This window comes from Mizuhopecten yessoensis, unplaced genomic scaffold (assembly GCF_002113885.1).
Source record: "Mizuhopecten yessoensis strain PY_sf001 unplaced genomic scaffold, ASM211388v2 scaffold6863, whole genome shotgun sequence".
Classification (NCBI taxonomy): domain Eukaryota; kingdom Metazoa; phylum Mollusca; class Bivalvia; order Pectinida; family Pectinidae; genus Mizuhopecten; species Mizuhopecten yessoensis.
The window spans coordinates 1,216,997-1,233,558 of record NW_018406762.1 but is presented as its reverse complement, the minus strand read 5'-3'; the positions used below and the strand labels follow the sequence as shown (position 1 = coordinate 1,233,558).

General features: G+C 37.9%; 1 protein-coding gene across 7 annotated transcripts in view; it reads right to left on the bottom strand.

Moving 5' to 3' along the window:
• The window catches only part of LOC110452759 (N-chimaerin-like), an 88,882-nt gene that overhangs the window by 52,465 nt on the left and 19,855 nt on the right, over window positions 1-16,562 (bottom strand). For 6 of the 7 annotated variants that reach the window (XM_021501426.1, XM_021501427.1, XM_021501430.1 and 3 more), the window contains exon 3: window positions 6,034-6,072. The exons of the other annotated variant lie outside the window; for it this stretch is intronic. In XM_021501426.1, the coding sequence (XP_021357101.1) occupies window positions 6,034-6,072 (39 nt within the window). The remainder of the gene's footprint in view (window positions 1-6,033; window positions 6,073-16,562) is intronic. 7 annotated transcript variants of the gene reach the window in all.

Sequence of the window (16,562 nt, the reverse complement as noted above, 5' to 3'; positions counted from 1 at the left end):
GGCTATAATTTCTCAATATACCTCCAAACTCCAAAGGTACCTAAAGCTACAAACACTGCCTATGATATAACAAATCTACAGAAATTAAACCTCCAGGGTAATCCAAGGTTACAATTTATAACTCATGAAAATATTGGTGATTTGCAATATACAATATACTTATTTGCTATGAGGCTTTACCCAGCAAACTGAAGCAAAACTATAATTGCAGACGACCCCGATATACGTCTCACATTCCTGTTTGACATTAATATAGTATTCGGAGACAAATGCTAGCACTATCACTGACTTAAAATATATATCTAATATGTTCTATGTTTCCTAGACTAATATAATAACATTTTTTGTTTAATACAAGTCTTCTAAAAAGTTCTTAAATTTGCTGACAAATGAAGCTTTAATATGCCGTGCAAATGTTTCTTGAATCCTGAAGTATGTCTACTTCAGAAACTTTAACAATGACTTGTAAGTCTATGCAAATATTTAATTGTACAACAAAGAATATGGCTAGGGAAATTCCAATTCATGACTCTGCATTTCTATAATAAAATGACGCACTCCAAGTTTTAAGCATTCACAGTAAACCCAACCACATGTATTGGTTTGGCGATATGGAGATTCAAATCTTGGGAGTAGAATCTGGGTCAGAAGCAGGGTTGCCAATGTTCTGACCCCATAACTGATATCTGAGGGTAGAATTTCCTTTTCACACTGCAATTATAATAACATGCTACGTAAATTTACCTTTTTCCTCCCATCACGGACTTGACAAAAATTGACATCGACATTACAAAAAGAGCAGTTGATATAGTGAACATTGTCAACGTTGACAACCTCTAGCATGGGTAACAATGTATACAAAGAGCAACTGAGGGATTAAGAGCATTACTACGTAATTAAAATGCAACATAGCCGTACCTGGCGTTTAATTCTTTACACAATAATAAAGTCTAGCTGTTAATTCACCAAACTGGTGGATTTCTTCAGGACAACTTTTTGGTGAAAGTTCTTTACAGAGGTACTGCGACTCTGGACATGGCATTTTTTCAGATAAATAGCTCTACCTGGTCACGGTCATTGACCAGCCCAGCTCCCCTGCATACAACTGTAAAAGGACAGGAGAAAATGGGACAAGACCATAACGGGATTCAAACCCAGGACCTCCCAGCTGTAGAAGGACAATAGTCAACAGAGCAATGTGGTCACTGGGAATCAACCAGCCCAGTCCTGCTACACCTAATGTGTGAGAGTTAGAACCTGCTTTAAACAAGACTGGAAAACAACATAATATGAGTGATGCATTCCAGATATACACAAGTTTAAAATAACAAAGTTTGTATGCAGATTTTATTCATTTTTCAACAAATGAAATTCCCTAATGAAAACTTAACTGCAATCAAACTGAACTGCTTGGCTTTGATGCACACTAAATTTAACTGAATTATGAGCATGTCCGGAGTATTTTAAGTCAATATGTAAATCTGCTGTCCATTTCACATCAATCAAGCAGCGGCGCTTCTCTTATGAATATCGACTACTGCCGAGTGTAGAAGATAATCAATTATTTTGCCAAATCACGATAGATATCACAAAGTTTATAGGATTTACTGATCTGGAAGTAGTTTCCATAGATGCAATAGATGCATACGTATGAGTCATGAAAACATAGAGTGTATATACTGTTATAATGCATGTATTTAAAACAGTCAACATGACAGAAAGTCCTAAACACTTTGAACAAAATTAAGAAAAGGAAAGCAGATCTGTGCTCATAAACCTATACTAAATACAACACATTTTACCAATACAATCGCTTCTTGACCAAATCAAAAATATTTTTTCCTGTATAAATGTATAGATCTACATGCATAAAACAAAATTAAATAGCAACCAATATAAAATACCTAGAAATGTGGTTGTCTCCCCTTTGACCATAAGCTCTCCCATGGCAAGTATATTATACCAATACACAATAGACATATTGTAAACAATACATGAATGACAGCTGTTGATAATTAGGTGACTAAATTAGTTTTAGTAATGGATGGAATGATACAAATGGAGGTACAATGTAGCTTTCTCTATTTTTTATTCTTTATTTTGCAGAGCAAGGACTTTTCAAAAGGTGCATTTCCGTCTGACCTTTATTTTATATTTACACTTCTATTAATTAATTAGATGCAGATAATCAATACATTTACTAAGGGGTTGTCCAACACCAAAAATGTTGATGCTGGTAGCAAAACCCAATCTACCTACAAAACATATTCAAACACCTTTAAGTGCTCTCATTCTCACGACAAGGACTACTGTGTTGCACAAAGTATGTTAGGTATAATAACAAAACAATTTTTAATATTAAAATAGCCTTGTGTGTATGGGGCTAGAGAAAGCATATGGGACTTGAGCAAGTCTAGGTTATATAAATCCTAAGTGTGTATGGGGCTAAACAAATCTAGGTCATTTAATATACTAAATATCATTCACTGTGTACGGGGCTAGAGCAAGGCTAGGTCATTTAATATACTAAATATCCTTCACTGTGCATGGGGCTAGAGCAAGGCTAGGTCCTTATGTACTGTAAACACTGTTATTTATATAAATCCTAAGTGTGTATGGGGCTAGAACAAGTCTAGGTCATTAATATACTAAATATCCTTCACTGTGTATGGGGCTACAGCAAGGCTAGGTCATTATATACTGTAAACACTGTTATTTATATAAATCCTTAGTGTGTATGGGACTAGAACAAGTCTAGGTCATTATGTACTGTAAACACTGTTATTTATATAAATCCTAAGTGTGTATGGGGCTAGAACAAGTCTAGGTCATTTAATGTACTAAATATCCTTCACTGTGTACGGGGCTAGAGCAAGTCTAGGTCATTATGTACTGTAAACACTATTATTTATATAAATCCTAAGTGTGTATGGGACTAGAACAAACCTAGGTCATTATATACTGTAAACACTGTTATTTATATAAATCCTAAGTGTGTATGGGACTAGAACAAGTCTAGGTCATTATGTACTGTAAACACTGTTACTTATATAAATCCTAAGTGTGTATGGGGCTAGAACGAGTCTAGGTCATTATGTACTGTAAACACTGTTATATATATAAATCCTAAGTGTGTATGGGGCTAGAACAAGTCTAGGTCATTGAATATACTAAATATCCTTCACTGTGTATGGGGCTAGAACAAGTCTAGGTCATTATGTACTGTAAACACTGTTATTTATATAAATCCTAAGTGTGTATGGGGCTAGAACAAGTCTAGGTCATTTAATATACTAAATATTCTTCACTGTGTATGGGGCTAGGGCAAGTCAAGGTCATTATGTACTGTAAACACTGTTATTTATATAAATCCTAAGTGTGTATGGGGCTAGAACAAGTCTAGGTCATTTAATATACTAAATATCCTTCACTGTGTACGGGGCTAGGGCAAGTCTAGGTCATTATGTACTGTAAACACTGTTATGTATCTAGAGGCGGGGACTTACTAGTATACTAATTTTAATAGAACACTAGATCTCAAGCAGTGAAGTATTTTTGGCAAATTTGAGAAACCTGATCCAGTCTAGAAATAGATAGTGCCAGCATCTAAACATAAACTCAATGGAAAGATAAAAACATCATTTATCTTTACTGTAAAAAATACACTTGTTATGAATGAAATCAGCTAATATTTACACCAGATTTATCACAGACTAAAAAAATAAAGACACATTTGTGTTAAGTGTTTTATAATCAGTAACCATCCCGACAAAGCACTAAAGTATGGTTAGTTTATAAACCTGTTAACTCAAATTCTTCAACTGAGATTTTGAAGAATTGTATAATCAAATATACTTTCTTTTCCTGAATAATTCATCTCAAGAATCTGATTTTGAATATTTTATAATTCTTCAACTTAGATTTTACAGAATTATATAATTATATATACTTTTTCATGAATCTTCATCTGCAGAATCTTAATTAAAATTATTTGCATAACAGACTCTGTAACCTAGATACCTAGGACTTTTACTTGATTAATACATTCACCCTTAGTTGACACTTTAAATGTAACCAACACATTGACCAGAACAGTAGATACATAGGACGGGTCTGACATTATTGTACTGTATTAAAATAGACTCTATAACCTACAAATTGACCTTGAGGTCCAGGACAGTACAGGCCTGACATTGTTGTGGTTACACAGGATCTATGTGAACTTTTTCTGGTTAACATTGTAGGCCTTCCGTGGTCACACATGACAGATCTCCTTCCTTTTGTCGTCATAATAACCAAATCATCGAATTGCAGACTACCGTTAGGAACAGCCATTCAATTAATGTGGTGAAATTTATTACATTTTTTGGAGTCAACTGGTGCATTTTGATGACCAATAACGTCAATATGATCATCATTCATATCATTAAATACTCATTAAGACCTATTAGTCCTATTTAATGGTTAGTTAATGGGTTAATGGATTAATGGTGGTAGATTTGGTACATAATTATATCTATCTCCAGAGTCTGGTATTCTAGTCCACCTCTATTGACACCACTGTACCCAGTACATTGTGTTATTAACACCATATTAAATATATACCTCATTGTTTTATACAAATATCCCATTATATTGTTCCCTGACAAATGATATAACCACCAAATATCATGTTAGATATACAGGTAAAATAAATTGTATCTGATAAACATCACACACTGCAAAATTAACTCATTCACCCCTGAAATTTCATAATAAGCTATTCCATCCTTTGAATTGGAAGGGTTCAAATGTGTCTTCAGGAATGAATGAGTTAAATCTTATAAACTCAATTGGTTAAACACTCAGCTTCCCTTTTCCCATAGTGTGATCCAAAGCAGTAAATATAAAGGCATGGGCCGTGAATATAAAAGCATGTGTTACCAGGCTGATAACTCCAACTGACTATAAGCTAAACGTGTGGACAGACAACAGTTGGAACTAATATCATTAGTTTAGTGACTTAACAGTAAGGAGTAGAAAGTTTGTGTCTACCGAGGAACTAGTTTGTCAGAAGTGTACGGTTAAGGTTAGAATAACTGTTAGAGTAGTGAGGACCTTTACCAGAAAGTAATGAGGTTATTGACACAGCTACTGTGTGCTATACCTGAACTGTTAGAGTAGTGAGGACCTTTACCAGAAAGTGATGAGGTTATTGACACAGCTACTGTGTGCTATATCTGAACTGTTAGAGTAGTGAGGACCTTTACCAGAAAGTGATGAGGTTATTGACACAGCTACTGTGTGCTATATCTGAACTGTTAGAGTAGTGAGGACCTTTACCAGAAAGTGATGAGGTTATTGACACAGCTACTGTGTGCTATATCTGAACTGTTAGAGTAGTGAGGACCTTTACCAGAAAGTGATGAGGTTATTGACACAGCTACTGTGTGCTATATCTGAACTGTTAGAGTAGTGAGGACCTTTACCAGAAAGCGATAAGGTTATTGACACAGCTACTGTGTGCTATACCTGAACAGTTAGAGCAGTGAGGACCTTTACCAGAAAGTGATGAGGTTATTGACACAGCTACTGTGTGCTATACCTGAACGGGTAGAGCAGTGAGGACCTTTACCAGAAAGAGATGAGGTTATTGACACAGCTACTGTGTGCTATACCTGAACGGGTAGAGCAGTGAGGACCTTTACCAGAAAGAGATGAGGTTATTGACACAGCTACTGTGTGCTATACCTGAACAGTTAGAGCAGTGAGGCCCTTTACCAGAAAGTGATGAGGTTATTGACACAGCTACGGTGTGCTATACCTGAACTGTTAGAGTAGTAAGTACCTTTCCCAGAAAGCGATAAGGTTATTGACACAGCTACTGTGCGCTATACCTGAACTGTTAGAGTAGTGAGGACCTTTACCAGAAAGCGATGAGGATATTGACACAGCTACTGTGTGCTATACCTGAACTGTTAGAGTAGTAAGTACCTTTACCAGAAAGCGATAAGGTTATTGACACAGCTACTGTGCGCTATACCTGAACATTACCTGGTTGATTAGACCTGATCTGGTTCCCTGGCTGACATGCTGTAACAGACACCAAGCATTAGACAAATCATCTTCAGATTCACTCAATTATCATAGCTTTATAAAGTAAGTAACCAATAAGGGACATTTAAACTTGGTTTCTGTACCATGGTACATCTCCATATATATATGGTACTCCTCTGAAGAAATAATGTCCAGAAATGCGTAAACCTTTTTACACAAGATATCTTACCAGCCCCCAAGTGGTATACCTAGATAGGCACAAGTACCCAAGGTCACACTAAACAGTGTGTTACTTAAACAGGCCACAAGTCCCCAAGGTCACAGTGAACAGTGTTGTACTTAAACAGACCACAAGTCCCCAAGGTCACACTAAACAGTGTTGTACTTAAACAGGCCACAAGTCCCCAAGGTCACACTAAACAGTGTTTTACTAAACAGGCCACAAGTCCCCAAGGTCACACTGAACAGTGTTTTACTAAACAGGCCACAAGTCCCCAAGGTCACACTGAACAGTGTTTTACTTAAACAGGCCACAAGTCCCCAAGGTCACACTAAACAGTGTTTTACTTAAACAGGCCACAAGTCCCCAAGGTCACACTGAACAGTGTTGTAATTAAACAGGCCACAAGTCCCAAAGGTCACACTGAACAGTGTTGTACTTAAACAGGCCACAAGTCCCCAAGGTCACACTGAACAGTGTTTTACTTTAACAGACCACAACTCCCCAAAGTCACACTGAACAGTGTTTTACTAAACAGGCCACAAGTCCCCAAGGTCACACTAAACAGTGTTGTACTTAACCAGGCAAATGGTTCTTAAAGTCACAATGAACAGCATTTCAGTCATACTTAACAGTGTTTTGCTTAAACAGGCTACCAATTCCCAGGTTAGTGTTTCATCCAGACAGACCACTTTTCCCCACCTAAGGATAAACTATGCTTCACCTAGCCATTCCACCAGTGCCCAACATCAGGGAAAAAAGCGTTTCATCTATAGAGGCACTTCAGTCCCCTAGGTCAGATTGAAGATTGTTTCAATTAGACAGGATACTTATCGTCAACATCAGGATGAACAATGCTTCACCCAATCTATTACAAATACTGTTACTTTGTGAGTTCAATACAGCTAGGCCCTAATTCTCACATTGGAGTTTAAAGCCCCATTTACATTAATGATAGATTAGTCTATCCTCCTCCAGACCTTCCGTTAGACTAAACAATGATAGTGCCAGTATGATAACTTTGTCAGACCTCTAATATTGTCTAACAATAAAATGGCACGTCCAATCAATGACAAGCACTCAATGCCAATAATTTCCCTCTCCTTTTCAAGCCCCAGACGATATTTACAAACATGCTAACAGTTACCGCAGTAGTATTTTGTCTGGTCGCAATGGTTTTACCAATAATCCAGGATCCAGACATATCTTTATAGATCCTTGTGTATCATCGGGGATATGTACACCTATAAAATAATGTCTTCTCATTGTGTGTTATTGAGTGTCAAACAATTCCCACTTTGTTTTACACTTAAGTCAAACATAAATAGTTTACTCTTTGACAACGTTCATTTGTTTGCACTTGTAATCATGTTAACCTTTTTTAACCCTTTCACCCCTAGGTAACTTGAGTAGACTCTACCATGCATACATTCATCTGGATGAGTCCATTATGGCCTAAAGTGGTCAAATGGTTAAAGAAGATGTCTTGTCAAAGAGTATTTCATGAAATTTATCCAAATTACTGAAGAAAACCATATTTTCTTATTAACTAAGACCACATTCCATAATTCTAATAATCTTACTTCACCTCTAATGTTTCCTATTGAAAACTTACATCTAGATCTTTTACACTTGAATTTGTTTCAAGCTTACTGGATCAAATTTTCAAGGATAGATATATGTATTTGATTTTCTATTTACATATTACATGTTCAACACCCATAAGGCACAGCTCATTTTTATCTGTTAAAAGATGACTATAATTGTTTTTGATTTAACGTCCTAGTGACTTGTAACTTCTGTACTGTAGCCACCACTGGTTACAAGCTGTAAAATCCAAATTCTGTACGAAATGATAAGCCCAAGGTCAGCGTCATTCTGTCTCCGCAGCCGTAGAATTAAAGGCCGTGGGCCAAGTTTTCTGACGTTTATTCCACAAGTTTTGTTAACCTCCTCATATAACAAGGGCAATTGGAACATTGAACTTGAAACATTTTACAAATGTTTTACCAAACTATTTTTTTATTTTCATTTTTCATTTTCACACATGAAAGTATAAATTACATGTTACACAACATTATTAGAATTTTGAAAATGGAAAAAAGTCCTACAGCGTAAGCTCTTTTTGGTTTTCAGATGTTCATTAATCCAGATAAATTTCCCTCGCATTTAGATAATTAATTCACCCTATCCTCCAGTCTTTATTTCCAATCCATTAAGATTATTTTTGAATCCCTTGTTATCTTATTAAGTAGTGGCAAACTGATAAAGAAGGCCAGGCAATTAAAACGCACTGACTGCACAAACTGATACAGAAGGCCAGGCCATCAAAACGCATATCTGCACTGAGTTCGATAAAAACAGAAGCTGCATACAACTCGGTATCATACACCACTCAAAGAAATACGAGACACATATTATCGCCAATGTTTTATTTTCACCATCGTTTTTTTAAGATTTCTTTTTCCATGTGCAGGCTTACAGATGTTTTGAAATTAGAACACACATGCTAGAGACTGTATCCCTGCCAAAGGACCATTAATGTTTTTTAGGCAGTGATATATGATAGCTGTAAAACAGTTTAGACTACCAAAGTGCAGATTTACAATTTTATACGTAAATGAAATGAAACATCACACATGTTGTTTTTAACAACACTATATGTGTTAACCAGGAGAATATACAACTCTAGAAATTTAAAAGGTCTCCTATATTTTCCGCTTTTTAACAAATGTTAGATAATTCAAGCTTATTTTTTGTCTAGTCTGTTTTGATATGGTGTAAAGAGACAGCACACCATTCTTTACATCAACAAGCAAGGAAAAAGAATCTTGTTTATATATATATTACCAGCACAGGTTTTTTTCCTGAGATGTAATCATTAAATGCTTTATTTTTTTATTTTTCTGTAACCTTCAACTGTTGAGAAATAAAAATATTTAATTTGCTTTATTTTTTTATTTTTCTGTAACCTTCAACTATTGAGAAATAAAAACTTTTTTTTTCTGATAGCCTCTTCCTCCTCTTGCAGCTAAAGCTTTGCTACTGAGTTGAGTATGAGAGGACCAAATGAGCATATTTATACTCGATAAAAAAGTAAGGTAAACACTATAAACACTATGGGTAAATAAATCATTCTTACTGCAACTGTGTCCAACTGATCACTTTATTCCCTGAAGATTTTTTCATTACTTAATTAATGTGTCATAAATCACGAAAAAATCTCATGATAAATTGCTTTTTTAAGATGTAAGCACATCTCAAGTTAAGTTTTGTAAGTAACATGTTTAATTCTGTGTGAGGGCCACGGTGGCCAAGTGGATAAGGCGTCTGTCATTCTGCTACCACTAGCCCTCCACCACTGGGTCACGGGTTCGAGACCTACGTGGGGCAGTCGCCTGGTAGGTCGGTGGGGTTTTACGGGAACTCCGGCTTTCCTCCACCACAAAAAGCTGGCACATTCTTAAAATGATAGGGCATAAAACACAAACAAACAAATAATTCTGTGTATATGACCACCAATTCACTAGTGTGTAGAAACACTGTGTCATCATCAATGCAATGAACTTGTCAAATGACAGGTAGCCTGAGGGTTGATGTTGTCCCAGTCATCAGCCAACCTTTGGGCTAGCTCCAAGTAAGATGCCTGATTTTGACATTGCCTTATGCAAGAAAATTCCAATGTGCTATCTTGGCGAATTGTTGGGCTGTTTATACGGCTGCTCCAACACTTGAACATTGTTTTGCTGCAGAAAAGTTCTATATGAGCTAGCAAATTAATTCTCTTGTTGAAAAATAGTGCCAGCATGACACTGTGAAAAATGTGACTACCTCAGAACAGTTCAATTTTCGATAACACACTGCATTCAAACTCCTTTACACTAACTAAAGCAAGCTTGGTATTAAAGTTACAACCACAAATACCTCCCAAGACCATTACACTATATCACCACCAAAACAGTCCTGTTCAAGGATGCAAAAGAAAATCAGAAAAAAATGAAAAACTGTTCATTGCCTCAGATACATTAGTCAAGAAGTAATTTCATTCCTAGATAACCTGATTATTATTTAAATCAACCGGGTATGAATATTTGTAGAAATTACTTTTATGACCTTAAATCTGATCAGTAGATTTTTTCTTCGTATGACAGGTCCTATACCCACGACTTTATTCTACCCATACCAAACTCTTCAATCGACCTGCGAGTTATCTCCCTTTTCAGACCCTTATTCATTAACAGCCTTGAATGATCATCTCCAAATTCTAAATGAAAATCAGTTAAACAGGGTAGTAATCTTATACCCCCACTTCGACAAAGTTTGGCGAACATCTATGTAAGCTTAATTACATGTGCTGACTGTGGTTTCCAAAGCATATCTCAGCCACTTTCTAATGAATGGGCATCAAACTTTGTATATAGGTATATACACATACATCACAGGAAGGCAGAATGTGACATCAAAACAGAGGTGACTGTGACCTCAATTTTTACCTTTTACCTTGAACTCAAGTACTCATATAATCATTTCCTGAGCATATTTCTGCTGTTTCATGAATAGGAACCAAACTTTGTATTTTAAAGGCATGTCATGGGAAGGCTGTGTGTCATATCATCTCAATATGACCGTTGACCTTGACCTCAAGTATCGAAACAAGTGTAATTCAGGTTTCTGCAGATTATCTCAGACACCATGTAATGAATGGGCTCAAAACTTTGTAGATATGTGGGGAGTGTCAGGGTATCTATGAAGCCCACACTTGGAGTTAAATCTAGTTTAACTACAGATTTAAAGGAATATGTACTTCATATAGAAGCATATTTCACAAGTGATTTCATCACGATTTAAAAACCATACAGAAACCAGTGACACATCATCCTAGCCTTTAAAACAAAGGTGAAAATGTTGTAGTTGACATTCTTACAACAAGGTTAAATCACTCCAACCCTTTCTTCTTCAGTTTGTTTTACCTCTAACTCCGGGGGTGGGGTGGAGGGGGGATCCACACGTTCTATTCTTACTCGTTGATTACATTTCCCAGTCCACAGACACAAACAACTCAGGGCTAGCGCTACATCAATGAATAAAACCAATCCTCCCAAAGTTTCTACCTGTCCAACACTTACTCCAATTCCTCCTCCCAAAGTTTCTACCTATTTTGCTCCTATCTGATGAATTATTATTCCTGAACTAATTAACATGAACTTATCACATCTATCTTTGTAAGAAAATAATGGAATAATCCTGTAAAGAAATACCTCTAAGTTAGCAGAATTTATCCAATTGCAGGAAACGTTTGTGCCAATTTGCCTGAACGAAAGCTATCTCACACATAACAAGCTCCGTTTCTGCTTTCAACCTACACATTTCTTTAATTCCAAAACTTTCATGTGTTTCAAAAGAGAGAAAAAAACATCCAACCAGCATATTCCATCAGTTTTAACAGAATCTATCACCTTGCAGCAATCTGGATTCAGGGGAACTTAATTAACAGGGGAGGAGTGTGATTCGTTATTAGACATACAGGTTTGCTGGTGAGGCAAATGTGCACAAATTAAGAAGGAAATAAATTATCTGCAACAAAACAAAACTACTGAACTCATTCACCCCTGAAGTTTCATAATGAACTATTCCAACATTTGAATTGGAAGAGTTCAAATGTGTCTTCAGTGGTGAATTGAGATAACAAAACATTGTAATGAAATTATGAGATCAATTTGGAACAAACCACATGAAATTCAGTATGAAATTCTATTTAACAGAACACATGCTTTAACAACTACAACTATAAGTTTGGAAAATATGATTTAAAATTTAAAAATAAAATACCATTTAAAACTCAGCATAAAGTTAGATTAACAGAATTATATTTTAGTCTTGACGTTTCAATTTTAGATGTTTCGACAGTTATGGGTAAATGAATATTTCATCAAAATATGACAAACACACTCAGTTATGTCCAATATCTCTGGATATGACTGCTTTTAAAAGGTTGACAGTCCTACAGCATATTAATAGTGTCACAAATAACCACAGGGAATAAAATGGAGATACTGTAAGGTTCAATCACTTCTGAACAGATGTATAATACACCTACATTGTACCATTACCTTGACCTTCAAGATATGACCTTGAGTTAAAAGATTTTGACAGACCCTTTGGCCTTTGCAATAAATACTGCTTCAAAGTATGATAAAGTTCCATCCAAATGGTATAGTTATTGAGTGGACAAGACATCACAGATGTATGGTCGAGCAGTGCCATCAGATGTATGGTCGAGCAGTGCAGTCAGATGTATGGTCGAGCAGTGCCGTCAGATGTAGGGTCGAGCAGTGCAGTCAGATGTATGGTCGAGCAGTGTCGTCAGATGTATGGGCGAGCAGTGCCGTCAGATGTATGGACGAGCAGTGCCGTCAGATGTATGGTTGAGCAGTGCCGTCAGATGAATGGTCGAGCAGTGCAGTCAGATGTATGGCCGAGCAGTGCCATCAGATGTATGGGCGAGCAGTGCCGTCAGATGTATGGACGAGCAGTGCCGTCAGATGTATGGTTGAGCAGTGGCGTCAGATGGATGGTCGAGCAGTGCTGTCAGATGTATGGTCGAGCAGTGTCGTCAGATGGATGGTCGAGCAGTGCTGTCAGATGTATGGTCGAGCAGTGCCATCAGATGTATGGTCGAGAAGTGCCGTCAGATGTATGGGTCAAGCAGTGCCGTCAGGTGTATGGTCGAGCAGTGCCATCAGGTGTATGGTAGACCAGTGCCGTCAGATGTATGGTCGAGCAGTGCCGTCAGATATATGGTCGAGCAGTGCCGTCAGTTGTATGGTCGAGCAGTGTCGTCAGATGTATGGTTGAGCAGTGCCGTCAGATGGATGGTCGAGCAGTGGCGTCAGATGGATGGTCGAGCAGTGCTGTCAGATGTATGGTCGAGCAGTGCCATCAGATGTACGGGCGAGCAGTGCCATCAGATGTATGGTCGAGCAGTGCAGTCAGATGTATGGCCGAGCAGTGCCATCAGATGTATGGGCGAGCAGTGCCGTCAGATGTATGGAAGAGCAGTGCCGTCAGATGAATGGTCGAGCAGTGCAGTCAGATGTATGGCCGAGCAGTGCCATCAGATGTATGGTCGAGCAGGGCCGTCAGATGAATGGTCGAGCAGTGCCGTCAGATGTATTTTCGAGCAGTGCAGTCAGGTGTATGGTCGAGCAGGGCCATCAGGTGTATGGTCGACCAGTGCCGTCAGATGAATGGTCGAGCAGTGCCGTCAGATGGATGGTCGAGCAGTGCCGTCAGATGTATGGGCGAGCAGTGCCGTCAGATGTATGGAAGAGCAGTGCCGTCAGATGAATGGTCGAGCAGTGCAGTCAGATGTATGGCCGAGCAGTGCCATCAGATGTATGGGCGAGCAGTGCCGTCAGGTGTATGGAAGAGCAGTGCCGTCAGATGGATGGTCGAGCAGTGCCGTCAGATGTATGGTCGAGCAGTGCCATAAGATGTATGGGCGAGCAGTGCCATCAGATGTATGGCCGAGCAGTGCCATCAGATGTATGGTCGAGCAGTGCCGTCAGATGAATGGTCGAGCAGTGCCGTCAGATGTATTGTCGAGCAGTGCAGTCAGGTGTATGGTCGAGCAGTGCCATCAGGTGTATGGTCGACCAGTGCCGTCAGATGTATGGTCGAGCAGTGCCGTCAGATGTATGGTTGAGCAGTGTCGTCAGATGGATGGTCGAGCAGTGCTGTCAGATGTATGGTCGAGCAGTGTCGTCAGATGTATGGTCGAGCAGGGCAGTCAGATGTATGGTCGAGCAGTGCCGTCAGATGTATGGGTCGAGCAGTGCCATCAGATGTATGGTAGAGCAGTGCCGGCAGATGTATGGTCGAGCAGTGCCGTCAGATGTATGGTCGAGCAGTGACGTCAGATGGATGGTCGAGCAGTGCCGTCAGATGACCCAAATAAATGTGGGCAAAAAAGAAGTGGTAGAAAGAAAGGTTCAGAAATAAACTTCTCGGAAAAGCAGTAAATGAAAACTACAGGTACTAAATTTAAGATATTCATTGCGTTTCAAAATTTGGAACACTTGTTCTTCTAAGACGTGACTAAATAAAGAGATAAATACAAAACAAATCTGCAAAGCAAATGAAAATTTACAAAATAGGTATCTCTTTTTATTGATAGCATCATCAATTGGAGAACTTTATACGACAGTTATATCTCTGTTGCTAATGGACTGCATACAAAAAGACATTACACTCCTAACGAAGTTACTAATGAGTAACAGATGCTGGTTTGGAGATATATCTGCAGGTTGGTCCTGACGGGCGTGTGACATTTGTTACAATTTATGACAGATTTTATCCATGGAAGTTAATTTACATTGTCTTTGACACAAAACTACTGTTAATCTTATGAGAGTGGGGAAATTCCACCTCCCTGTCTCAGCTGCCAGCAGCAGTCTTGGCTCTCTCAAGAAAAATTGTAGAAACCTGTCATTGAGAACCAAGGACAACACTATCTGGTTGCGGTCTCTAGCCTGGAGTTTAAGATGAAATTGTCAGGCCAATTCTTGTTAATAATTTGATTTTTTTTCAAAAAATGAAATCATATTTGATATATCTTCTGCATCGAAAATTACTGAATTAAGTTTTATCGTCTGATATGAGCATATCTTATTATATTGTATTGTTGTATACTAGAAAAAAACAAGAGGCCCAATGGGCCTGCATCGCTCACCTAGTATTAATCTCACACTTGTAACCTTAGCAGTGATCTAAAATAAACCTACAGGCAACATATCAGTATTTATGACTATAAGTCATACAAAAGAACTTGTTAAAAGATTTAAAAACATTTGACCCCTGTGACCTTGAGAGTGGAACAAGGTCATTACGTTGAACAAACTTTAAAGCCCTTCATCTCAGCATACAACTAGGTCATTTAAAGGTTTATACATATTTGACCAAATGTGACCTTGAAAGTAGGTCAGGGTCATTCAAATGAAAAGCTTGATAGCCTTTTATCCTAGCATGCTACTGGCCAGATATCAACAATCTAGGCCGTATGGTTATTCAGAAGAAGTCGTTTAAAGTTTTAAATATATTTGATCCCTGTGACCTTGAATATAAATTAAGGTCATTCATTTGAACCAAATTGGTAGCCCTTCATCCCAGCATGCTACTGATTAGATATCATCATCCTGTGCCTTTTGGTTATTTAAAAGAAGTTGTTTAAAACTTTTAAACATATTTGACCCCTGTGACCTTGAATATTGGTCAAGGTCATTGATTTGAACAAAGTTTGAAGCCATTCATGCCAGCATGTTTCTGGCAAAATTTCATCACCCTGGACCTATTGGTTATTCAGATGAAGTTGTTTAAAGTTGTTTTTAGACAATTGACCCCTGTTACCTTGAGTATCAGTGAAGGTCATTCATTTGCACAAAATTGGTAGCCCATCATCCATGCATGCTACTAGTCAAATATCAACATTCTTGGCCTGATGGTTCTTGTGAAGATGTTGCTGAAAGGTTTAAAACATATTTGACAACGGATGGCCGTATGACGGATGCCGCACCACGGCATAAGCTCACTTGGTCCTTCAGGCAAGCTGAGCTAAAAAGAATAACAGGCAGTGTATCTTTTTTCTCTAGTGACTGATGACATCATATTTCATTCATTACCGGTAAGTGAAAAAAAATTACCAAATATTTCAACCCAAATATCCTTTGACCTTGTCCTTTGACCTTGAAAAAGACCCTCAGCCAAATTCTTTCTGCAATAGCCTTTCTAAATCCTGTACAGGTCTGAGACAAGACAGTCTGTGTTGGAGGTACAGATATAGTACCAGCAGGAGTTTTATGTATTACCTATAGGTATGTATATAACCTACAACGTACCTAGAGCACCAGCGTACAATTACTAAACACCAAACTAAATATTGGCACCGGAACATTATCAACCCTCTTCACTCACTTCCTCATTCCCCTAACAATTAGGTCAGCCCTAACACAACACTGATCAAATCTGTTAACATCTCTTAGACCTAAGTAGATCAATCTTAATACTTTGTTTTTATGATTTTTTTCACAGTTTATTCAGCTACCCAGCATACAAACTACTAGATAGATTATATTTAAAAAGTTGTGTCCATTTTTTTTTCAAATATATAATTCAATAATTTGTTTTCCCAACCGAAGAATCTTTCGAAGCTTTGGGATAGAGCGGAATATTTAAACCCAGATTCTGCTGCCAGCACTGTTTGATCCAATGAATTAACTGTGCTTTGAATTCTTTTCAATATCCCCATACA